This window comes from Aythya marila, assembly GCF_965140915.1.
Source record: "Aythya marila genome assembly, chromosome: 6".
Taxonomy (NCBI): domain Eukaryota; kingdom Metazoa; phylum Chordata; class Aves; order Anseriformes; family Anatidae; genus Aythya; species Aythya marila.
In genome coordinates, this window is record NC_139047.1 from 17,412,308 (window position 1) to 17,438,172 (window position 25,865).

The 25,865-nt window shown below is 45.3% G+C and overlaps 1 protein-coding gene across 4 annotated transcripts in view; it reads left to right on the forward strand.

The window, feature by feature from the left end:
• WIPF1 (WAS/WASL interacting protein family member 1) overlaps positions 1-25,865 on the forward strand; it is a 51,120-nt gene that overhangs the window by 15,257 nt on the left and 9,998 nt on the right. For 2 of the 4 annotated variants that reach the window (XM_082763769.1, XM_082763771.1), the window contains exons 2-4: positions 5,767-5,879; positions 23,146-23,234; positions 24,562-24,691. In XM_082763769.1, the coding sequence (XP_082619895.1) occupies positions 23,184-23,234; positions 24,562-24,691 (181 nt within the window). In that variant the 5' untranslated portion in view covers positions 5,767-5,879; positions 23,146-23,183. Of the gene's footprint in view, positions 1-2,524; positions 2,637-2,704; positions 2,886-5,766; positions 5,880-23,145; positions 23,235-24,561; positions 24,692-25,865 lie in introns of those variants that run through there. The other 2 variants (XM_082763770.1, XM_082763772.1) reach the window with 2 other exon arrangements.

Sequence of the window (25,865 nt, forward strand, 5' to 3'; positions counted from 1 at the left end):
CATGGTCCAGTATGTGCCACTAGCTCCTCACGCAGCAGTTAGCACTTTAGAAGTGACTTTGTAAATACAACCCCTTGAAAAGAAGAGAAATAAACTGGCTCTTGTCAGCGATGACTGCTAGCCTAGGAGTGGCTGGGCGAGCAGCTGAAGACAAGCACAATGAAGCAGTGTGTTGTGCACAAACACGGTGACTTCCTGAACTCTTCAACTTCCCCTCAGCGCCTCTGAAGCCTACAGTTCAGCATATAATGTCTCTGCGTGCTCAGCGCCAGAAAGTGCTTAAGCTGCATGCATCTCGCAGTGCTCTCAAGTGTCTTCCAGTGTAAATAATACCCCGGCCTCTCTCTGGCCAGTTGGCACCAAACGGTAAATCGGGGCAGAGCAGGTGCATCTGTGGCCATGTGCTTGCACGTGCGCTCATCCTGCTGCCACGCAAGCTCAGGAGTGTGTGCACTAGTAGGCATGTGTGTGCCCAAAAAGTCTTGTGCAGAAGCATCCATCTTGTGGACCAGTCCTTTTTTCAGTCACGTGTATCTCCTTTTGTATGGGTCTCCTCTGCATGTTTGCACTTAAGTTCCTTGTGTTTGAGAGGCTTGTACTGGTCTTACCTTGTCAGGCTGAATAGATCCTTGCCTTTTTGGAGCTTGTCCCTCTGTTGGGCGGTCTTATACAGTGTCTGCATGCTTGCAGGGAAGGTGGGGTGTTTATTGTGCAGGTGTAGCACAAGCACAAAGCTTTTGGCAGCCGGTGACCCCGGCAGCAGGAAGGTACTGCCTGGGAACTCCTGCTGTTTGTCACTGCCTCTTTGCCACAGCGCACTTCTGCCACATCTTTGTGGGGAGAAGGGGTCCTGAACATCATTCCCAGTCATTTTGCCTCAGGGTCAGTCAGATTAGCCCACCAATAAGTCACTGGAGCTCATTGAGCTTGTTGGTTGACTAGCAAGCAGTTGCAGGAAGCCTGGAGGCAGCAGACCAGAAGGTGACCCCTGGCTGATCATACCGGGAGGCTGTTCACAGCACTTGTGTATCTGGCACAGTTTGCTTTAAAAGATGGACATTTTTAGTGGAAAGCTCTTGCTTTACGTAGAAATTACGTACACTGCACCAAACAGCGTGCACGGAAGCATCGTGCATTGGTTTGCTCTCGCTTCTCAATGTAAGCTGTGGTTTCGTGTACAGCCCGGCTGACGGCAAAGCTGGCTTCGTGCTAGTGCTTGTCCGCTGCTGGCTGAGTGGGGCTACTGGGGATTATAAAAGGGGGAAAAGGAGTCTGACTTGTGAAGGCTAGATCTGTTCCTCAACCTGGTTCGTGGTGCAGCCCAAGCACCAGCAGTGCCAGCACACCTGAGGTGGCTGAGGCCTGCGGGAAGAGCGGTGCCGGTAGGATGGCTGTGGAGGGGGAGCGTTGCTGCTGAAGGCGGGCATCCTGAACCGCAGCAGCACCACGGCCTGTGTGCACGCCTCCTGCCTTCAGATCCTTCACACCCATGCTTAGGTGCAGCTAACTCCAGCCCATGCCTAAGCACATACGCTGGCCATCAGCCTCCGCACAAACCCTGCCGCAGTGTAGCAGCCCTGCCTGTGTTCAGCCCTTGCCAGGCCGATCAGTGCCCCGGGTGTTGGCTTTTGTTTCTTCAGCTCCCCCTAAAGGGGAGATTTTTAAGTGCCCCCTCCTCTCTTTGGGCTGGCTGAGGTGTTTAGCGTTTTCCTCAAGAAACATCTTCCGGCAGAGCAGTGTCTCGCTGCTGTCTCCAGTCTGCCTCTCCTCTGAGGTTAGCTCATGATAGTCTTCAAGCTTCCTCTGCAGGCTCTTGCTGTATTTCTGGTGTTGGTACCATTTATGATTAGCTTGCTTTTCCAGAATCCACTTGTCTCTAAATTAAAAGAAAAAAAAAATCTGCTAAAATACAACCTACTGACTAATGCTGTAAGCGTACTCATCTAATCTGTGACTTTCTTGTCCTTCCTTTCATGACCTATGTTTGCCCATCATTTGATGACACTACGTGGATGCATGCTGCTGAGAAGAGAATCTTTACTCTTCTGAAGTTCTATTTTTCATAGGACTCAAACTCCTGTGAAACATGTTTGCCACATTCAAATGAAAAATATTTCAAAAATTGTCAATAACTACTACATCTACTCAAACTAGATACATTGACACATTGTCACTCAAAGTCTGATATGCAAATATCCTTGAACTGAAATTTCCCACGCCTGCAGTGTAATTGCACTCTCCACTATTGCATGTTTCCTCTTTTTTTTTTTTTTTTCTAAAAAAAAGGGGGGGGGGGGCAGTTGAGCATGCTGTAATAGAATCATGTTTAGGGTTTGGTATTAATACATAGAAATAGTACAAAAAGGGCCATTGAATCATGTGATGACTCAGAAGGAAACAGAGGAGAACTCTTTCTGGCTATGCAGAAATGTCAGTGGTTCAACATAAGAGCAGAAGTCTCTTAAACATGCTGGAGGGGACCGAGTTTCTTCATCTGGTTTTAAAAAGTAAATGAAGCAAGTCTAGCAAGGTGCAGTAAGGAAGTGTGGTGTCACATGCAGCTCTACAGGAAACAAGAGCGAAGCTACTGGGGAAGTTCAGAGCTGGGTGACTTACAACGTATTCAACTAGCACAGGTTAGTCTTTTATAATCGTCTTTTTAACCATCCTACAGGGGTTTCGTGTATGTATTTTCACTGAGTTTTGGTGGAGCGGGGACTAAAGCTATCAGCATGGCTCGTGTCGTGTTAGCAGCGAGTGAGCGAGGTGGGCTTCCACAGGACCTTACAAAGGTAAAAATAGGAAGCTTCTCTCTGAGTTAGCCTGGTTTGTGGGAAGCTTGGAGCCTGCCCTGCTATACAACAGCAGCATGGAGCTGAATCCAGGTACAAATATGAACAAAATTTTCTCTGGGTGAAGTTTCTCATATAATCAGCAAAAGGTGTGGATGTTTCATAGAGGGGTTCAGTGTTAATAAATACCAGAAAGTGCTTTCTCAAACACAGGTTAAAGCTATTGATTACAGTGAGAAATTTGTTTTGTTTGTTTTGTCTGGTGCTGACTCTCTAACTGTTCTGTTTGATTTTGCTGGTGCAGTCTCTTTGTAAGGTTTTCTCTCATTCCCTACGTCTGTTGAGGAATTCCATCTCCGCCTTTCTGTGCTGGAGGCTTTTTGGCTTGGGAACCCACTGTATTGGGAAAGAAACAGCACCAGTTTGGTGCTGGAGCGCTTGGAGCTCTCAAAGCAAGCGTGTTTGGGGGAGTGTACGTTTTGTATTCCTACAGAAAAAGTACGGTTGTTATTTTTAACTGTTGCAAGAAAAATCTGATTCATTTTTTAATGCAAAGTTGTAGGGAAAGTTAAAAAGAAGAAACTTCAAGAGGACAAAATGCAGAATATTTTAATAGCACTTTACAGACTCTGAAATACAGCTTGTGGTGGAAGGGTAACTAAGCAGCTCTCCATCTCTGTCTTTCTAATGGGAAAGATCCAGGGAATATGAATGAAAGAAGAAAATCTTTCCTCCTGTGTATATGAACTTCAGCAAAACCATGGTCCTTCATCCTTCAAGGTGGTGCCTGGTGTTCCCGGGCAGCATAGCGGTAACGGCAGTATGGGGCGAGCCCTGCAGGGAGGCTGGTGTTTGGGGTCGGGGATGGGTCTTGCCGCAGGGACCCTGCACCCTGCCCAGAGCTGTAAATGTAGCCCAGGGATGCTTTTATTTGGAAATAGAAGCCTTGCAGAGCTGGCTGTCAAGTTCTGAGCTCTGGAGTTTTAAAGGCAAGGCTCTAGCCTTAGCCAGGCTCCTCTGCTTCTGCAAATGTAGCAGATTTTGCAGAGTGCCACAGTTCTGTCTCTAATCAGTCTTTCTGCTTTGTTAGGGTTTCTAACCTCCAACTCTGAAACTCAAGTCTGCTGTATAACTAAGAATGTGATTTAAAACCAATTTAGTAAAATCCAACTGCAGACATTTTGATTTCAGCCTAATCCTGCTTTATAGTGGCTCATCTCATACAGATCAGGAGTTGTTTTAAGCTAAATAAAATGGCTTGTAAATAATATGTTCGACCTTCCGCACAGTGGTTAGTGCTAGGTATTTGAAAGTGAATTCAAAAATAAACTGATACACTTTTCCAAATAAATAAAGCCCACTGCTGTTCCTCGTGTACCAGGAGCAAGCCCAGCCAGCCAGGACCGACAGAAGAGGGGGAGAGCATGAGAGGAGAGGGGGGTTCAGAGCAGGCCCCTTGCACCAGCTTCTGTTAGGAAAGCCAGGGCAAGAATGTTTCTTTCTCAAACAAATTAAAAAGGAAATCTGCAAAAGGAGGAAAGGGAATAAAGAGTACAGACTAAACAAAAGGAAATAAATATGGCTTGGAATGAGAGAGAAGGAAACCAAAAGAAGAAAATAGTAAAAAATGGAACCAGATGGGGACAAATTCTGTGCTCAGGAAAAAAACTGCTCTTTTACTGAGGTTGGGAAGGAAGAGGAATGGGTGTGTGTGTGTGGACATGTTTGTAACACCTATGGAAGAAATGTTCTTTTTTTTTTTTTTTTTTTTTGGGGGGGGTGGGGGGTGTTTTTGCTTGCTTGCTTTTTGTTTTTTAATGGTTTCTTTTGGTTTCTTTTCCATGGGAAGTATTAGTGTAAAACTTTGTAAGTCTGAGATAGCTTCAAAGTTAGATGAAATCCACTTTAAATTTGCCTTAATTCTGCAAATAGAAAAACAGAATGCACACAGTGCCACTTAAACCTCCAGCCAGTGATGCTCCCCAAAAGTTGCCACACCGTGTTGCCCTTTAGGCTTTGTGTCCCCAGTGCACGTGGATCCACGGTACTGCATTGTCCTGCTCTGCAGGGGAAAATGTGAGTTAAAATCTGTAACGCCAGCTAATGCAAACCTGAACTGTACAGGCAGCTTCAGAGAGTTTATTACAGGATCCCCTTGTGGGTTTCATTTCACCACACAGTGCAGGCACAGGTTTTGTACCAGTGAGGAATTGGAGTCTGCAGACTTTGATCTCTCAATGTAAGTAAACCCATAAAATGCTGAATGGGCACCGTTCTCGCATTTTCCTTTAAGTTGACAGGATTGTTAAAGGCATGTTGTTGTTTTTTATTGTCAAATACCTCAAATGGATAAAAGTGCCTTTTGCTGAGACATCGTTTGCAGCACATCTCTCTCATGTCCTGCTGCCCATTCTCTCCCCCTCCTCCTTCTCACTCAAAGGCAAGTTCTGCAAATCATTTCTGTAATTAGCTGCTAAAAGTATCTAGAGGCTGAAGGAGGTTGTTTTTACTTTTGTTTACTTGATTTGTTTCAGCTTTTGTATGCATTTTTCTCTAGCCTAACTATCAAAATCTCTACTTGTCAGGAAACCATGGCTCTTTTAAGAGGAACAGTAGACAACTATTCAGCCTTCCTACTGTATCCATCCACATATGTTTTTAGGCTTTTCTGCTTTCATTCCACCATTTCTACTGGTCTTTTCGATGTGCTGCTGAAGTCAGGGCTATTATCTCAAATTTGTTTGAAAACAAATTGGGTGTTTTGGCCTCAGCAAATGATACTAGGAGAACAAAGAGTGTATTTGCCTTTTGTTTTCTTCTTTAGATGGAGACAGCTTCCTCTTTACACACGGCCAGTTTCTCACGCAGAATTTCTACTTAAGCAAGGAAGTGTCCAGCAGTTACATACCTAGGCTCCCTGGTCCCCACCATTTCAGTTTTGCAATTAATAGTGGTGTCTTTTTCTTCCTTGCAGGAATGTATGTCCTCGGAAATGTTATTGTGTCTAATTAACTTCAGCAAGTGCATTCTGGAGTGAATTTGCCAGGCCTCGTGTTCTGCCCGAGCGTCTCTCCAGCTGCTGAGGAGGTACAGAGTCCTTGGGGTCTGCACAGGGGGACAATGGGAGTGGGGAGGCGTTACTGTGTGCGCAGCAGCATGGGAAACCAGTGAACAGCATATATAATCTCCCAGCTATAAAAGGCCTATAACAGTTGGAAGGCACAGGACCATCTCATAAATACTATTAAAGGTGTCTTTATTTGCAATGTGGTGATTGTGGAAAAAAACTTTTTTTTTTTCACAAAAATAATTCTTTTCCATGTAGGATTAATAGCAATGCTGGTTTACTGCTGTGATCTGACATGGCAACACCTTTCTTTTCCTAATGTCAGATGTAACTGTCTTAGGTTGCACTTGCTTCAGAAACCACAGCCTGGAGAAATCTGGGTGCCAGGCTTGGGAGATGAGTGAGGGAAGAGTTAGCCTCATGACTTGACAAACTTAGTTTGTGGCTCCACACACAACTTGAACCAAGCATGCAGGATGAGAATTGGTGCAAAACCTCCTAATACTAGTTATTCCATGCAAATGAAATTACAGCAAAGGAGGTTTAGATTGGGTACTTGGAAAAACTTCACTAGCTGTAAGGCTAGAGAAGTACTAGAATAGATTATTGAGGGATATGCAGAATTTCTTTCACTTGAGATTTTTGAGAAAACATAAATACCTGACAGGAATGTTATAAAGATCATCAGTGGTACCTCAGAGGAAGGAGAAGGGTAGATGCCCTCCTCCAGCCTGTCATTTCGTATTTCAGTCTCATTGTTGGCAGTAACTAAATTTCTCTGGTTATTGATGAAATCTGGTTAGTAATTTTAAAGGCAACAAACAGTTTCATATTTATGGTACAGAGAGAGCAGGTACGTGTTGCTCCTGAGTTTCTTGAAAATTTTGCTTTTCTCATTTGAGCATCACCAGATAAAGTTCATTATGCTGTGTACTGTGACAGCGCTATCAAGAGCAGCTGGTGAGGTAAACACCAGGTCTACTCATGGTGTGAAAGGGAGACCTGAAAAGCTAGGCTGTGCTGATCTCTTGGGTGAATAGTTGTGGGAAGACAGCAGACAGCTCATTTTTATCATGGATCTCAGGACTCTGGTACTAATGGCAAAGTTTATATTCACATCAGCTGTGCAAATCCAACTTGATCTGTGTTGAACAGAATTTCCTAATAGCAAGTTTTGATGGGTCAGGGCTCACCTGAAACAGCATTTGGCTGCAGGTTTGGCTTGTGCAATGGGCACATTGACAGATACAGAAGAAAGCAGTGATCCCTGCAATATCACTTGTTTGAGGACTACAGGTAATCAGGACCGAAGCTGAAGAGAGAGTGTTGACTTCATGAGAGTAATAATGTCTTATGACCTGATAAAACTAACACACAGCTTCCTTTCAGCTGTGGATTTGATCCAGATATTATTTTTTTTTTTCTGTTTCTTATGTCTCAGTTCTGAAAAAACACTCTTTTTATCTGGAAGTTTATGGCCTCAAACTTGAAGTGGTTCTTAACTCTACATTTAATTACTAATTCTGGTTTTGGAAACAGATGGTAAAAGTCATGTTTCAGTCTGTCATATGCTAAATGTAGTCTCCAAACTTACTTAAAGTAAACCCAATTTAGTTCTGCCCTGTGTAAGCCAGCCAAACTGTTCAGTCAGGTTGAACAAGGTTTCAGCCATGTTTTAAAGGATTCAGCAGATGTGATGCTAACTTTAGCTAGGGTTTAACAACTGGGACAGCCACTCTTATTACAAAGAAATTAAAAGGGAAATTGGCTGCCAGCCTCAAATACCTGTTGTGTCAGGGCAGCTGCACTGAGCAGACCAGCCTGAAGTTTTCTCCTCTGAGCTTTTGGTAGTTTGGCATTAGTGAGGATGAATTTGAACAGTCATGTGGAGTAAGAGGACGTGTTAATGAAGTATGCTCTGAAGAGGAAACAGAAGTGATAAATGATGGTATGTGGCTGCTCTTGGGTATGTGGGCATGGTTTTTTTTCATGGGGGAGGTGTGTCATACATAATGGTTTAGATCAAACAGCACCAAACTACTACTACTTATGCAAAAAGTTGTATTCTCAATACCAGCAGGTGCTTGGCTAGATCTACTCTTGCAAGGAGGCAAATTGCCTCCAAAATCCCAGGGCTCCTGGTGTGTCCTGCCCAGGCTGTGGAACAGGCAGGTTCAGGGCTGCCTGCTGGGAAGGAGGTGAGGTGCTGGCCTTGTACCTGGGGGTACCTGGTCCCGGGGAGGGCAGGCGAAATCTTACCTCGGCCCTCTGGCAGAGCCACCTGCCTGGCACATCCACCAGAGCAGGGAGGGACCTGCACCAACAGCCAGATACAGCCCGACGTGTGAAGGGAGCGCAGCGCCCTGAGGCCCAGCACGAGGATTCACCCTGACCGCACTCGCTGCGTCAGAGTGCCTGGCTATCGGAGGTGATGGAAAACGGCTGGAGTATAAATATGTAAAATACAACACAGACAGTGGGTTAAGATTGCGTTCTTTTGACTGTCAGTGACTTGGGCAGAGGCTCTCCTTAACTCATGTGGGCTCTGGCAGCGTCACAAATGGAGCGTGGTGCTGAGCTCTGGCCCACGGGGATGCTGCAGCAGGTTACGCGGCTGCGCTGCCCTCCTTCCCAGGAGGGTGCTGTAGAGCACGCCTCCTCTTAGTCTAGGGGAGGATTGGCTAGTGCTTGCCGTTAATCCATGAAAGACGTTGTCCTGCCTTTATTTTTTGGCAGAACCCATTAATAATCATTCTTTCCAGCTTCTCTTCTTCACTCACTAGCTCAGTGTTTGCCATCTGCAGCTGTAAAAAGTTGTTTCCAAAGTGAAATAAATTGAAGCAAAGACTTCTGTAATCGGAGATGTGGAGGAGAGCAGAAGGGTGTGTTTTACTTTGTTGTCCTTGGTTGCTTTTGGTTTGATTTGTGCCTTGCTTTAAACTAGTCCCCTTTATGGGACTTTGAGGTCCCCTGCTTGTGTCCTCCCAGCACTAGCTCCAGGGGCACCAACGCAGCCCATGTCCCTGCTGGTACCAGGCAGCGATGGATCCGGGCGGTCAGCAGTGCCAGATCAGTGCAGGAGTGGAGCAATGAAAGCATGAGCCTCTACAAATAGGAGTTAGATGCTTAAGTTTAAAAATGTATCTTTGGATATCAAAGTTAGTGATTGCCATTGTAGTTTTTCAGGACTTTTGTTATTGAAATGATGTTTAAATTAAAACAATCAGTTCATCAAAACCATTTTTCTTCCTGAGATCAAAGGTGAATTCAGCACGTTTTAAATTTCAAAATTAGAAAGCTTTGAAATTTCCTTTTTTTTAAAAAAACAAAACAAAACATTTTAAATACCTACAGCAAATGTAGGCTCTGCTGAAATTTTCACTCCTAAGGAAAAAATATATATATAATTTCAGTTCCATTAAATAGAAATTATTTTTGATCATTATTTAAAAAATAAAAATCCTGATAGAGATCTCTGCATGTCTCAAAGTTTGAAAGGATATAAAATTAGCTTCCTACTTGCCTCTTTTTTTGAAAATACATTGTTGAATACTGTACTATACCAACAAACACAAATAGAGGTTTTAATGCCTCTCCAAGTAAAATAGGAAATCCAAATTCAGAGTCTGAGTTAGTCTTTCATGTAACATTAGAATTACTCTGAGTTAAAAGAACCACAGAATGATACAAAACAGAACGTGTACCTTGTCATCTATTAGATAATTGCTAAAATAAGTGGAGAAGCATATGTTATAAATAAAATCTTCAGAAACTATCTTTAATTATGGGGCTTTTAACTGGACAAGGAAAACATCAGGTTAAGTATAGACAGCCTAACTGTGCGCCATTGCTGTGGGTGTTTACACTGGCATCATCCACTGCAGATGTGTCCTGTGAGTACCCAGGTGCATATGTGCAAATTTCGTAATCCCAATGTCAAGGCTGAGTGTTCAGTTAGAATGCCAGGTGTAAACACCAAACATGCTGTTTCAGTGTTATCACACCTCACGGGGTTTTATTGCATACAGTCAAGTCCTGCTACAAGACTAGGCCGAGCTCCAAGATGTGTGTAAAAATGGCTTTTCAAAGTTATTTTGAGTTAGTTTTGTTAAAGCTGTACTCCAGTAAGTGAATTAAAATGTAGTTGTAGTCGGTCAATAGTCTGATCTCCACGTAGCCTATGGTGGTATAAATAAGAAGAATTACTAGTATTGCCTGGATTTATACTCTTTGCATTTGGCAGCTTATTTATACAGTAATTGAAACATCTCTTAGCTGTACCTTCCTTTTCCAAGTAACTCTTGACATTTTTTCTTGCCAGAAGGCAGCATTGGAAATACTTAACAGAAAAATTCATCCTTGTATTACTCAGGATGTTTTCCAGATCGCACCAAATGGAAACTGTTGGTGAGAGGAGCAGTACATGAGCACTGTGGGTGACTTGCACACATGCAGACTCAGATGCTGAAGGCTAATGTCTATCCTATTATGCATGGAGAGGTATTCAGTGTACTGTGGGTTAGATTTTTACTGCTTCACACAGAGCCAAACTAAAGGCGAAAAGAGGAGGCAGAATTTCAGGTCTGCCCTTCCACCAGTTCTTTCCTGAATGGGAGTCTGAAATAGCAGCCCAGGGCTTCAGGATGCTTGCCAGGCGATCTCCATAAACACCAATCTCCCGTTCCACCTACCTCATGTGGTTTCAATTCACAAGGCTGATCTGGAGCTCATCTCCCAGCTGGCCAGGCAGTGAGGGTGTCTCCAGGCCTTTGCTCCTCCACCCAGCCCTCAGGTTGGCCCCTGGTCGGGGGTGACCTTCTACAGGGCGGTCACCAAACCACTAATTCTCTCTGGAGCTGCTCGTCCCAATAAGCCAGTATGGAGCAGGAGATCCTCTGCTTGCTTTCTGTATGTATCTCTACTGGGTACCCCTTCATTTTGTCCAGTAACCAGTCTTGGAGGCAGAGAAGTGCTGGCTAGCTCAGAGCAAGGCATGTCATGGGTTCAGTATCAAAAGGGGAAAAGAGTTCTCCATCTGCCCTGCTGCTCTATTCCTAGAGCAGCTCTCATAATTTACCATGCTTATTCACATTACTACTCGTGGACTGTATCTTCCTCAGGTGTAAGTCTCTGTAGGTTTGGAGTGAAACCATTGCAGTTCATATCAGTTAAGTAAAGCTGATACATCTTTTACTCACATTAAAAAAAAAACCACAAACAAAAAAAAAACTTTAAAATCAAGCTTTTCTCACTGTAATAATGAAGGCAATTGATTTACACAGTGAACATGGGTATACTATAAAATCTATGTTGTTGGCTTTTGCTTTTTTTTAGTAGAGAAAAAGATGGCCTGATTTGGAAGAATTTTTATCTGATATAAAGAACCAAACGATACAGAGATAATGGCAACCTTACATGTACTTTACTTAGTAGTTATCTGGTCTGTTAGTTTTGTACAAGCCATGTGAATTTTTTTTTTGACTTTTCTTATTGTATAATATTTTAGTAGCAACAATGTATTGCTTCTTCTATCCACTTCTCTGGAATGAGTTCTTGTTGGATTCCAGCCAAGCAAATAATCTGATGGTGCAGGAATGTAACATTTTGGACTTATTTTTAAATGGATTAGAATGAGACATCATTTGCCAGTACTGACAGAATATTAGGTGAGCATGTAAATTCACACCTGAAATGGTGTGTTCTCTGTCGCTCCTTTGCTTTTCTTTGGTGTTTTTAAATGCGTCAATTTCAACCCAAAACTTGTAGGGTAGGACAGTGAAAGTTCAAATGTCTCTCTTTTCCTTAGTGCACCTTGGACTTGGTTTTATTTTGGTGGTTGTTATTGTTTTTATTGCTTTGGACACAGTTTTTAAAGTTCTGTAGACCCTTCTGGAAAGATGGTCACCTTTTGGCCCCAGTATCCACCTACTTTGGGGTGAGCTAAGGCTGGCTCCAGCATGCAGAAGAGGTGACAGGGGAACTGCTTGCTAAAACGGACCCTGTTTATTTCAGATTATTTTTTGCCTTCGCTTTACTCTCCCTTTTATTATTTCCATCCTGATTTTAAGGTCCTATCCACAGATGTTTTTTTGTGTTGCTGAAAACCTTTTAAAGTAATTATTGAAACCATAGCAGCCCATCTGACTTAATACAAAGTACACAGCAGGCCAAACCTCAGAGGGCAGAGGCCCTTTTCCAAACCAGCAAGAACGGATGCTGAGAGCTGCTTTGATGGCTTGTGCAAATGGACACTTGGTCATCCAGCTCCCTGCACGTGCAGATACCTGGTGTACCCAGCCCAGCTTCACAATGCTTCAGGGTTTGGGGGCTTGCTACTACCAATTGTAGTAAATACTTAAAACCCTTACGTATTCAAAGTAATGGTATATATTTAATATATATTCATTTATACCTTAATAACCTGAAAAAAATGTATCCATTATTGCCTTGCTTTGTTTGCAAACTTTCATTAATCCCCTTGGGAATTAGAAAATAGTAACTGTTAGTAACAGCCCAGCAGAGTCTACGAAGAGCTCGGCTTTCCATAGTTGTAGTATTGAAATAAGCATTTAAATGGCAGATCAAATGCTTTTTGCATCAGACATCAGGAAAGATGTGCAAACATGGGATATAACTCATACGCAGAATGAGTCTGCATTTAGTATTTAGTCAGTCTGTAAAGTCTGGTGCGACTTTCCTTTCAGTTTGTGGTCTGTGAGTGGAGCCCGGAGGGAAAGTTACGGGGGGTTTTTGGTAGGTCTTGGTCTGTTGAGGCAGATGACAGTACATCTCGAAGCTCGCTCTCCCCAGGCTGATGAAGCAGGATGCCAGCAGTGCTGAACTCAAGCGATGGCATTTCTGTGCAAGTTGTGGCTGTGGTCCTTGCCCCACCAGCCTTATGTGTCCACAAGACGGTGTTGTGGGAGCCAGCACGAACCTGGATTGCTGACTGCAACATTCCTCAAATGCATTACTTATGTGCACATGTGATTCACAGCCTCACAAATGATCTCTTTCATGACTAACCCCAAGCTACACTGCACGGCTGTGCACAACAGAGAAAGTCAAGACACTTCTTGGGATGTGCTCTTCTTAATCTTTAGGTGTGTTCATCCCAATCAGCTCAAGCACTCTCAGCAGTCATAAGGTGCCGTGGGTCTCATCCAGCCCCCTCTGAAAGTTGGCCCGAGCCGTTCCACTTACTGTAACGAGAGTAAAATCAGACTCTCCAGCTCCACCCATCTTAAATGAGGTTTGGAGTCTCAGCACTTCGCAGCTTCACATTCATCCAAAATTAACTCTCTGGATGGAAAATATTTTTTTTCTTTTTAATTAAAATCTCTACCAGACCCGGTCACCTGTTTCTCGCAAAACTGATTTATGGGGGTTGCTGCACTGAGCAGAGGCTTTTATTGACGGTAATCTGGCGCTGAGGCGGTGTTCGTTTTTCTGCACTGTCTGTGGCTGAGCGGGCTGCCTTATGCTATGCAGATCTGGGGCTCTGCTTTGTTTTGTTTTTCCCACACTCCGGACAGATCAGTCTTTGATTGCTCCTCTAATGACAGGTATTTGAATTACCTTCTAATTCATGTCGACACCTGGGCTGTAAAAACTCTAATGCACTCTTGCTTGTGTGCTTGTCCTTCCCTGCTGACTGCCCCGGCCGCTCAGATTTTTGTTTGGGCTTTTGATGTGAAATCTGAACTAATCTCTGAACACTGTCGTTTTTCAATGTCCTTATAGGAGCACTGCAATATTTACAAGAGAGAGGGATTGGAAAACAGAGTTTTAAATTGATTCCATATGTCTGGCCCTGATGTGCCTCAGATATTTCCCCTTTAGAGGTAGTCACCATTTTAATATCGTTTTATAGATGCTGGCTGTAGCAGAGCAGTCACAGTTCACTGCAGGTTTAGTAAGGCTTAGCTGGTTGCGATGAAGAAAACACTTTAAAAAGCCTATTGGAAAACTAAAGCCAATTGAATTCTAGACTTAGACCTATGGAGAAGTAAGGTAATCTGACAGCGTGAGATCCTTGTTCCTTTTCCATGTGCCTTAACTGCAGTAAGATCCTTCCTTTCCCCTGCGGCTGCCTGTCCTCCTCCTGCTCAGAGCAATGGCAGCCTCGGGAGTGGAGCTACGCAGGTCACCGTGCTGCAACTGCCATGCCCTGGGCATGGGATGGGGTGTTTTGAGGTGTCCGAGGGCTGCCACTACACCTGCACATCCAGCCAGCCGCCTTCCAGCCCAGCCTCAGGATCAGCAGGGAGAGAAGCCCCTCTGCTTGTAGTCACCACTGCTGAGGGGATCTGTGGCACACTGGTGGGTAATCGTGGCCAGCAGAAGTCCCCCAGCAACATCCCAGGGCTCTCTCACCAAGCTGGGTTCCTGTGACTTCTTTCCATGCTGGCTCAGAGTTGCAACAGCTCAGCTGTCCAAGAAAACATTCAGACTAATTCCTAATTCCTGACACTTTTTGGCCTGTTTTACCACAAAACAGTGGAAAAGGGAAAACAAGTTCTCCAGGCTTCTGTCAATTTGATTCAAATGGAAGAATTTCTTTCATGCTCCGCAAAGTAAACAACTGGTCAGACCTGCAGCGTCCTAAAAAATAGAGAGAGAGAGCTCGATATGCTATATACGCTCAGATGGAAAAGCAGAGAAGCCAATGTGAGAGGAAGGTACTTTCCCACGTCGGAAAGCTGAGCAGCACTGCCTGGTGAGGACATGCCCAAATCTGGTGCTGGCAGAAGTCCTGTTCCTCAGGTGGATTGCCATGCTTTCTTCTGATTCAGGGCTGAGTGAAGCTGGAGGCAATTCTGGGAAAATCTTAATTTCTGAATCAGGTTGTCCACCCCACCAACAGCTCTTCAAGTCTGAGGCTGCTAAAGCTTTTGAGAGAAAGTTGTGGAGCACAGTGTGTGCTGCTGAACTGCTCTGTGGGACGGAGCGGTCACCTCCATAGGAATGAGGCATTGGAAAAAGCAGTCCCATCGGAGAGAAGCTCTTAAACTTTCTTACAGGAACCGTGTTTTGTGACCAGAAAATCCCCATGAGGAAGGACAGGTGAGGGAATATGTTGGAGAGAGATGTCAGATCCTTGGTCCCCTGGGTATGTTGTGCCAAAGTGGAGAAACTGTCCCTATAGCCCCTCAGCAGCACCAAAACAAGGGGCCCTTTGTTCAAGGCTGTGCTGAGGCTTGCCTTGAGCCTGGGTGAATCCTGCATTTGCTGTGTTGGGCAGCGTCCCGAGGATAATACAGTCTTCTGCATTGTTTCAAACATTTGGGATGACCAAAAGCTGCTTTGGATGGTAGGTGGTTGAACACTGCAGACAACTGTGCTCTGGACAGCTGAAGTAAGAGCTCAGGCACCAGCAGCTCAGTCCTTAGCCATCACTTTTGCCCAGAACAGAAGCTTTCTGCTGTTAGCTTTTCTTTTTGGGGGTCTGAAGGGAAAGGCTTCCCTTTTGGCAGGGAGTGAGCAGCAGGAGGCTGTAGGGTTGCAGGTGGTGTCCCACTGGGACACATCCCATAGTTGGGGATGTGCTCACTTTATTTGGCTTGATCTCCTGCTGGGGATGGCACATGGGCACGTGTGCTTGCTGGAGGTTAGCCCTGAGGGTTCCTCCAAGCACAGGCGGCTTTGCTGAGGTCCTGCTTCGCAGGCAGGGTCCCCTCATTGGGGTGGAAACCGACCCTCAGAATCCCAGCAGGCAGAAGTATTTCTGTAAGCACTGCCTGAAGGAAGTTAGAGCGGCATGGATGGGGTGGAAGCAATTTCTGTTTTCAGAGATGTGCTGTCTGCTATAGTGTATTCACCAAAATTGTCAGCTTTACTCAAGCCAACATCCAAATGCTCAAAATGACCAAAAGCTCTGTTTTTTCTTCCAAGCACCAGCTACAGCGGTGACTGGGGCCATCCTCCACAGTTAGCCACTGCCAGTGATCTTCCACATATCTTGAAAAATATGTCACTGAGAAGGAAAAAACTTCTTAAAATACTTGGATTAAAACAGCATTCTGACACCACAGTGGCCTAGTTCTTAGCTGTAATTTTCCATGGATACAGCACCGCTGGATTTCTGCAGTATAACTCTGGTTGCCTCTGACAGAGGAGGCTTGCTGGACCCAGCTTGCTGTGGGCCACGAGCGCACGGGGCTGCTCCTGCCCTTGGCATCCTGCGGTTGTGTGCTGGCATTTCACTTGCCACTGACGCCAGTAATATACATCTTTGATGTTTTCCTGTGATGGTAAGAAGTAGATCAAAAACACCGAGGGGATTTTAAGACCCAGGGGAATTGCCCAGTGTGAGCTGTAGCCCCATGCCCACCCGCTGGACACCTCTGGGCTCTCATGCCCAAGTCGGTCCTTGCAGGCTGGTATTCTCTGCCCCAGCTTTTTATTTTTGCACAGGGGGTGGCACTTCTCAGTCCGGGTGGAAAGTTGTGCTCATACTGCGTATTTCAGGTACTGCTGAGTTTCTCTGAAATGCGAAAAAGTCCCGGATAAAATGGGCTTCCTCTCTCTGGCAGCGGCATCTCCCCAGAATTTCCCTGGGCCTCATGCATCCATGGTAACTTCTCCTCTGTCTGTCTCCCTTTTGGGCCTCCAGTTCTCTGCGAGTGACCTTAAGGGTGAAACAGTGGTGCCTCCTCTAACTACCACAGCTTCCTCTGGGCAGAGTGAGAAAACCTGCCATCTCACACCACTGGGATGTCCTCTCCTGGGCAATGCAGTCTTGTGATCCCCGCACCAAAAGGAATGTAGTTTCAGCCTGAAACCATTCTGAAAAGACCAGTCATTGATGTTAAAGGGCACAGAAATACTGGGAGTGGCTTTTTGGGCATCACTTTCCTTCTTTATCCCAGTTAAGAGGAGGGAAACCCAGGCTCTCCTGCTAGAGCTGAGCAAGGGGCAGATAGACAGCATCCCTCCCGTGCCTCAGCTGCGTCTGTGGGGCCACTGCAGCGCCTGTCAGAGGCTTTGCCTTCCTGTGCGGGTGTGTGGCTGAGCCCAGAGAGGCTCCTAAGCGCTCTTTCTTCACCATCTAGGGGAATTCCTCTTGAGTGTGTTCAGGTAGCTTCATGCTGCAATGGGTTGGCCTTGGTGTCCTTGATGAACCCTTTAGGGGTGTTAAAACCATCTGTCTATTTATAGGTATTTATAAGTTTCTATTTGTTTAGAAACTAACCCCTTGCTTTAGTAAAAAGAGAAGAAAAATATCTGATGTTTTCCAGGTGGGATTAACTGACACGGTGTTGTGCAGATGGGGTGTCTTCAGCATCCCCTAAAGCTCTCCTTCACACCTGTCCGCACCCTGCACTGATCCCCTTGGTGCACGCATCCCTGACAGCCTGGAGAGGACAGAGGCGTGTACTGGTGGCACGGGCACACTGAGGGGAAGGGGGACCTGCAGGGGTGTGAGCAGGTTTCACAAGGCATCGTGGTAACTTTTATTTTTTCAGAATGGTTCCAGTTCTCTACTCTGTTGAACATGAAAAAATATTGTAGTCTGTATGGAACTTTTTTTTTTTTTTTAATGTGGGGAAGAAAGTTTTTAACCATTTCCCAACTATTTTGTAACATGTTTAGTTAGTTGTCTGTTTTGTTTTGAGAGCTACCATACCAATGTACGTGGTAATCTAGCCTAATCTTCTCAAATTCAGATTTTTTAAATTTTCCTTTCTTTCATTAGCAGGAAGCACTGCATTCTGAATGAACCAAATCAATACCTTTTTGGAAGCTGGGCACTTTTGCATAGAGGGACATTCAGCATTTTAATTGGTGACTTCATATTCTTTCCCCTTGAGTTCTATCAATTCTATTTTATTTCTGCAGTTGTTTGTTCCTTCCTCTTTTTTCTGCTTGGAAATTAATCATGCAGGAAATGATTAACCACAGAGAGCTGTCTGTCTGCCTCTGACTCAACGCGTGTAAGAGGGGAGCCTCGAAGCGGCTTGAAATGGCTGCATGCAAACTGCACTTGCACTGCAGTTCACGCCGTCCATCCCACGTCAAATGTCACTCTGTTCAGCACTTGTAACACTCCTGAGGTACCAAATTAAATTCCAAATGCCCCAAACTTGTTTCAGTTTAGTGCTGCTTATGGATGGCTTGGCAGAGCAAGGGGCTGCTTGCAGAGTGCAATGTACACGGTGTCTCTCCTGTTCTTTGTTTTTTCCATGAAATTAGCCCTTGTCATGACGTGTAGCATATCACAGCATCTTCATACCACTTCTGCACCTGGTAGCTTGCAGAAAGCAGAGCTTGCTGGTGCAGCTCTACTGGTCTGGCTCACCTGGGGCGAGGTGGGCATCTCGCTGGCTACTGGCCGGGGTGGCTTTCTGAGCTGGATGAAGGTACTCCCTGGGCTGGTGGTAGCCTGCAGGGAGCCTGCCCTCACAGCAGAGGCTCTGTTGAGGTAGTGTAGAGCGCATGCAAGGAGGCTGGCAGCCTGTCTGATGGCCATGGTGGGGTCTCCAGCCACAGTGGGGTCCCTACCACTGCTGGACCTCCGCGCAGTGGGGCAGGAGCCATGCTGAGTTTGCCAGCTGGGGAAATTCTGCTTCTGGTCCTATAGGCCTCTGTTTGGAGCCCAGAGGCTGGCATTTTTTAATCCTTGCTGCTGTAGCATCAGGTTTCCTTTAAACCTAGTACTTCCCAAATAGCTTTTCAAAAACGGTGGTAATTGCACGTTTTCTTGGCAATTGTGCCAAGGACAGGCGCACTGGGTTCCAAAGTACTGGTCCTCTTGACTTTTCTTAGGAAATCAGTTCTTTTTCAATACCCTGCAGCGCTGAATGTTACAAGCAGCTTGGTTGTTAGCAATAAGGTAAAATTTATTACTGGGCGGATTGGTTGCTGTTGCAGATATTTTACGGTGTCAGCTGTTAGCAATTGGACGTAACATCCGTTCCTTAAAATAGGCTGTTTCCCACTGACCAAGAGCAAATAATGAACCACAAGTCCATTGCTGACCTACAGGACGATAGCCAAAACTTCCCTCTAGCTACAGAGCTGCACTTAGCATCCCGGGACATCTCTGTGCAAAACGCAGACCCCGCAAAGCAGCAGTGAGTGAAGCAGCGTCAGGATTCAAGTCCAGCACCATGCAGGCTCGAGCCCAGGAGGTGCTGCGAGTCCTTAGGGCCAGCCTCAGCACTGCACTGTGTACACAAGCCCCAGGTCACTGTCCCTGTACAGTGCTTTATTGGTCTTCCTGCAGGCTTACCCTGCTCAGAGTGGTGAATCCAGAGAGAGATTTTTTTTTTTTTTTTGCTTACAATGTCAATCAAAGAAATAGATCATAAAAAAAAAACTAGCAGCCCTACAGCCTGGGTGAGTTGGAGTTTCAAAGGCAGTGGTGCCGTTTCTTACTGCAGTTTCGGTTTGAGTTTCTGATGCTCTTTTGCTCAGCGGCAGAAGCAAAGTCAGGGAGGGGCAGAAGTATGGGTGAGGTCGTGGCATGACTTATGTTTTTAGCTAAAATTTTACAAACTGATGTGTTTTACTCACTCTGTAAGCACATGCGTTATACTTCTGTGTGGGGGCATGCAGGTTTCTGACTAATGCTGTATTATCTTTTTCCTGATGGCTCCTGAGGGAAGTAGATGCTCCAGGACATATCGGAGGCCTAGGAGTCACATTTCAGACTTGCGCAGGGGAAAGCTGTCCTTTCAGTAGGCTCCGGAATACTTCTGACTCAGCCAAGTATTTAGCGATACACACTGCGTTTCTAAACAACCAGGGAGGAATGTCAGTGCCTTTACTGGGTGACCAAATGTAGTCATCTAAAAGGCATATTGCAGCTCCCAGGCCTATTTAATAACTTGTGTTTGCTTACCACTGTTAGCTTGATTTGTCCACCCAAAATTACTCAAAATCATCACATCCATTTCAGCAGATCTTTTTTTAGGAAAATTTAATTGAAAATTGTCAAAGCAAGAACACCACATGCAAACAATTCTGCAGAATACTTGCACTAAACTTGAGGCCAGTGCTTCCCAAGTTTGGCCTGTTGCAGAAGCTTGCCCTGCAAAATGCCATTTTCCAGACCCTCTAGCAGCTGTATTGGGGCCACAGGGCTTGTTGAGTAGCAGATAGACTCGAAGCTGACCAGCATGCAGGTGCAGATCTGGCTTCCACCCCTGCCCTGCCAAGAAAACCCTTCGATACCAGAAGAGGTGTTAGGTAGTGTGCAGCTGATCACTGTGGGCACATTGGAGAAGCATCCTTTCTTGACAGGACAAGAGTGGAAACTAGATACATAGCTAGTATAGATCTATATATACGTCTATACATATTTCTATATAAGCACATCTCTGTATTTGGGTGTATATCTCTGTATTTGGGTGTATATGCATCTAGAGAGAGACAACTATACATCTGTATGGAAATATGTCTATTTATACACATCTCTCTCTCTCTCTGTGTATACATGGATATCTATGTATCTATCTAGTGTAGGTCTCTGGAAGAAGGCATAGGCAAGCAGGAGGCCCCTGGTGCTGTTCCCTTCTTGCCCCCCTGCAAGCAATGTGTGCAGGGAGGGTTTTGGAGGGGCAAGGTGAGTCCGTGGATAGCAGCTTCCCATTAGAGAGCTCAGGCTTCAGGTGCTACCTTGCTTCCCCTCCATTGTCATCAATTCCTTACAAAACTGACCTAAAACAAGCCAGTGAAAAGGAAAGAAAGGATAAAAGAACAGCATGTAGATGGCAAGAGGTTAAAAATGCTGCTGTTTGGAGAAGGTTCTTCCTAGGCCAGCTAGCTTGCCTGCTGTGTGCAGGTTTGAGTTGCCTTGAGGAATTCATTAAAAATCTGATTACAAACCAAACTTTATCCTCCCTGCTCAAGGAGCTTTTCCCTTGGCACGTGGAGCCCCAAGTAGATTCAGGGTCCATTGTCAGGACTGTTTCAGTCTCTTACCAAAGCAGTGCAGGGAGCAGTTTCTCTTTCTCATTTTAAGCAGTTGAAGGAGTTAAAAGCTTGGTGAAGTAGCTTACTGGCACAGTTAGAGACAACTGCAGCTGCGAAAAGGCTGCGTTAAGAAACAGGATGGTTGTGGTCTGCTGCAAGAAATAATTTTCCTGTTGACTATTTTTTTAAACAGGAAGTTGAAGAACAAAGCAGCATTAGTCTTAGTTCTTTTAATAGAGTTCAGATTTTAAATACTGAATTTAGGATACTAAGATCAGGAAAGGCTGGGGCTTTGCACAGAGTTTTATGTAAGGACTGAAAGCCAGGAATGTGGAGGTGCGAAGGACAAGCGGATTCAGGAGGGTCCTGCAAATCTGAACCTTGTGCTACTCTGGCCATGCGTTCGTAGGAGAGGTAACTGTCCACAGGGTGGATGAGAAAACGTGTGTGGGTTTGCAGGATTTTGTGAGTGCGTGTGTTTGCACAGTGCTGCGCAGACTTGGCTTCGCACAGTTTCCTCTTTGTCAGTCCGGCCGTCTGTCAGCTTCCCCTCTGCTCTGCTTGTGCTTTCTCAGTAACAGGAAAGAGCAACAGCTTCTGCAGCAGAGGAAAATAAAACCTCCCCACGCGAGAGATAGCAGTAGTGCCTCACGCCACTCTGAACTCCTGTTTTTTTCTCACTAGTCATCTCGACTTAGGGGTGATGTGCTCGTTTCCTTTCCAAGCCCCTTTCTCCCTAAAGATTTTAGACAAAATCCATTAAAGTCTCCTTTTAGAAAGTGTTCTCATCTCAGGAAGGCAGCTCAGCAGTTTTTCTTGTGGCTTTATTATCTATATTCTAATTCTGCCAAAGCCTGAGCATCTGACAGGATACAGCTGTGCTGCTAACCATTTTTTTTTCTACACACCTATCACAGATCATCTCAGAGGTATCGCAGACTTTGTAGGTGGGGGCCCACCTCAAACGGTAACTGCAAGTGCCATTTTGTTTCATTCTGAACATTTCCCTGGTGTTCATTCAACCTCTGAAGTATGCTGTACCTACCACAAAGCTGATTTGGCAGAGAATGCATTACTGCAGGTCTCCTTAGTTTTATCGAAACCCATTAAGTGACTTCAGAAAGTGAGAGATGTGCATTACTGTAAGTAACTGAATGGGGACATCAGTGCGGGGTTATCTGGAGAGTAGCCCCCATTGCTGTCACGCTGACCTGCCCTGTGTAAACAGTACACACAGTGGTAATTACCGCTGAGCCCTCGCCTCTGGTGGCAGGATGCTCTGCACACCTCCTGCACAAGCACATGGCCGAGCCTGTCAGCAGGTCTCTTGAAGCAAAAGCATTTTTAGGGGCAGACAGCACACCAAATTGCTGAAATGTCACAGCACCATTAGGAGAACCTTGGACCCTCCACTAGGCATGGTTCCAACTAGCAGTGTGCCAGAATGCCACAAAAAAGCCCTTTTGACTGGAAAAAAAAATCCTCAGTGCTTTAGTGCTTTTTTTTTTTTTTTCCTCCTATATTTTGTTCCACTGAGTTTCTCTCACGTATGCTTGTCCTCAGATTACCCAAGGTAGTTCTGTTTGGGGTGGGGAAGAGCAGGAGCCTGGTGTCGGACAGGGAAGTTGGGGAAGGCTGGTCTCCGGCCACCAGGCTTTTCCCCTCTGCAGCAGCTGGCGGCTGCAGACTGGCTGCCTGCTTGCTCCTCCTCCCCAGGGAAAGTGCACTGAGCATGGCTGGCTTTGCTGCTCCTGAGAAGGAGGAAGGTGCATTCAGAGGTGGTGACAGAGCCTGGCTCCTTCAGAGCAAGCAGGGAGAGGGGAAGAAGCATGGGTCTTTCCTAGAGGTCTGCAGTTCAACCCCACCCATAATAGTGGGGGGTGTTATCTTCCAGCTATTTAAGAGCTTTGAAAGGTCAGCATCTCTTTTTGAGTATGATCTTAAAGAGATGATGCCTTTTTGAAGTAAGGTTTGGTGGTATAGCAGTGGGATTACCTGCTATACTACCATGGGAACAGGATTGTTGGGTTAAACAGAGTTCAGTTTTGTTGTTTATTGTTGCATGCAACCATATTGCACACACGCACACAATCCTTGCATACTCTTTGCTTTAGCAGAGCACAAAAATGCAAAACTAGACGTGTCTGTGAGTCTGCATGGCTATAGAGATCATGCAGGGAGTGCCTGTTGAAGGATGTAGCTGTTTTCCATACAATGAAACATGAAGTGCTTTTTACAGACTACTTAGTCCTAGAAAATTGAGTAGATAATCCTGTTCGATGCAGGGTTGGTTTAGTAGAAAGCACCTCCAAAGGTGACAGATTTAATAATCTCTGGGTCTTTGCATTTCTGTATTTTGTTGTGCAGGTTTCTTAGCAAGATCAGCTGGAGTTCAGCCTTCCACCATGCCTGTGCCTCCTCCTCCCGCTCCCCCTCCGCCCCCAACACTGGCCTTGGTAAGTTTTACGGGGGGTGGATGTACAGCATGCACTGTCCTCTCTTGCTGCTTGTCATGTTGGAAGAGACATGCAGCAAGATGACAAGGGTGGGTATGATATCTGGGGAAACCTTTCCTACATCTTGTTTACAGCTGATTGATCCTGCAAGAGGGACTGTTACTTCCGTTCCCTGTCAGTGCCCCTGCGCATGTCACTAGCCACATTCACTCTCCATCTTCCTCTTCCTCCCACATTGGTGGTTTGATCTGGTGCAGGGATCCTGGGTGGAGAGGCACAGCTCGTCTGAGTCAGAGGAACTGAAGTCTTGCTCTCCCCTTGCTTTTTTCCAGCCATGTGCTCTCACCTTCTCCCTTGTTCCACTTTAATACTTACATGACCTAGTGGTGAACTGGTTCAGAGATCCTGAGCTGGCAAATTACAATCCCTAAAATCCTAATTTTTTTTAAGGATAGCTCTTAACCGGCATAGCTCCCTCAGCCAGCCTGTGGTATGAAGGTACAAGACCCGCTGCTGGCACAACATGGTGGATGAGACTACATTGGGCCTGGCTTAAACCAGCCTAAACTGGAATGGAGCCTGCCCTGGGCTGTTTGTTCTGACAGGCAGACAAGAAAGAAAGGCTTCTGGAAATGCTATTGTAAAGTACTCAAGTGTTTTGATACCAAAGCCCTAGATGGTTACACAGATAAGCTGGGCTGTGCCCTGCTGCGGAAGAGTGTTTCCCTCACTGCCCACCATCAGCAGATACCGACTCTGTGCTTGGTCCTTCCATGGCAGCTCTCACCACATGTCAGGACTTTTCCATGACGCTGATCTGCTAAGTTAGAAAACTTTTCAGGAATCACCGTTTTGTAGAAGAAATCACATATACATGCATGTGTGTATAGCTAAAACTCCATCTTTCTTCTGAGTTATCCAGAATTTGTATAGTTTGAGTTTCACTACAACTTTCAAGAATGTCAATCTTTTGGTGCAATCGGATTGAACAGGGACAGACTACTCAGTTTACAAAATGGCAATTTTCTGTAGATGTACTTCGGCTTTCAAAAATTAGATTCTTGAATTCAAAAATATATATATAAAAAAAAAAAAAAGTGTTTCCACTGAATTGCGTGAGTTAGAGTAGCAGCACTGTTTGGAGCCTCTAGTCAGTAAGAGGCCAGCTACTTATAACGTCATTCACAAAACCAGATAAGGCAGGTTACCCAGTCTTGTGCTGTTAAAGCAGAAACTGAGGTCTCAGGTAACTACTGTATTTGAGCAGAACTTTGTAGCTGGAACTTGAGGTTTATTTTACCTCCTCATTTTTCATTTTATTTTGCAGGCAAATACTGAAAAGCCAACCCTAAGCAGGTCAGAACAAGCAGGGCGAAATGCTCTGCTATCTGATATTACCAAAGGAAAAAAGCTAAAGAAGACTGTTACTAATGACAGAAGTGCTCCAATTCTAGACAGTGAGTATGATCCTACATGTCTGAGTTTATGTATTCTTTAATGGTTCTACGTATCTGAATGCAGAAAATTTTTTTAGCTGTCATCAGATTAACTGATGTGGGAGAAGCAAATAAAACAGAATGCCCAGGATTGGCATAAATTCTGTTCTTCATGGGTTAAGCCACCTGAGAAATCAAGTTGTGCTAATGAAGTGTGAGTGTCAGTTTGTTTGGTTACTCTCATACAGCAATTTTTCTCACAGTCACTTAAACCAGAACACCATGCCAACCCTGCTAGGAGACCTGCCAAGAAGCTGCAGTGGCTCAGGCAGGCAAACCCTCCTCAGGACTGAGGACAGCACAGAGAAAGTGCACAAAAGTAAAGGCAGCCTTGGTATGGCACCATTGGCCTGTTTAAGGGCCCGGTACTGGTCAAGCAAAGTCCCACCTGGGTGCCGCTGGGCTGGGGTGACTCAGGGCTGGTATCGTTGTGGCTGGGCCTGGTTGCTCAGCTTGGCACGGCGCGGCACCTCAGCGGGCCCCGGTGCAGGAGAGGCCTCCGTCCAGCTGAACTGCTGCTGGGCCTCACTGCACACCTTGGTGCATGCCGAGAGGAGCCTGGAAAACGCCACGTAGCAAAAGCATTGGGAAGATGGAATGAAAACGGGAGACGGGCAAGGGACAGAGGCCTGCTGTGGTGGTAGCACAGCATTTATTGCCCAGGGAGAGGAGACGTTTCCACAGACTGATTAGCAAATGTGATACAACTCAGTCCAGGTCCAGCCATGCAATTATAGGCTAGACTGTGATGGGAAGATGATGAGGAAAGAAGGAAACACCAACAGGAATATGACCAAATAAGAATTAAAAAAAAATAGGCACAGTTCAGCAGCCAGCCATGTACCTAGCTTTAAACTTCTGAATATCATTTTTGCAATCAAATTTACATGTTCTAGCTACTCTAATGAGCTGGAGAAAAGCGGTTAAGGGGTTTAAAGGAGGGCTAAACAGTAAGATTAAAATTATGTGGCCTATTATCTTGTTTACATGAATTAACAAATCATGATGAAAGACTAAAACATAGTAGCAGCATTTCTTCAGAGGTTCACACCCTATATGAGTCAGAACCGAACTGAATTAACATGCTTAAGAAAAGAGAAGGATCATGTGAAACATTCCCCCATGAACGCATTCT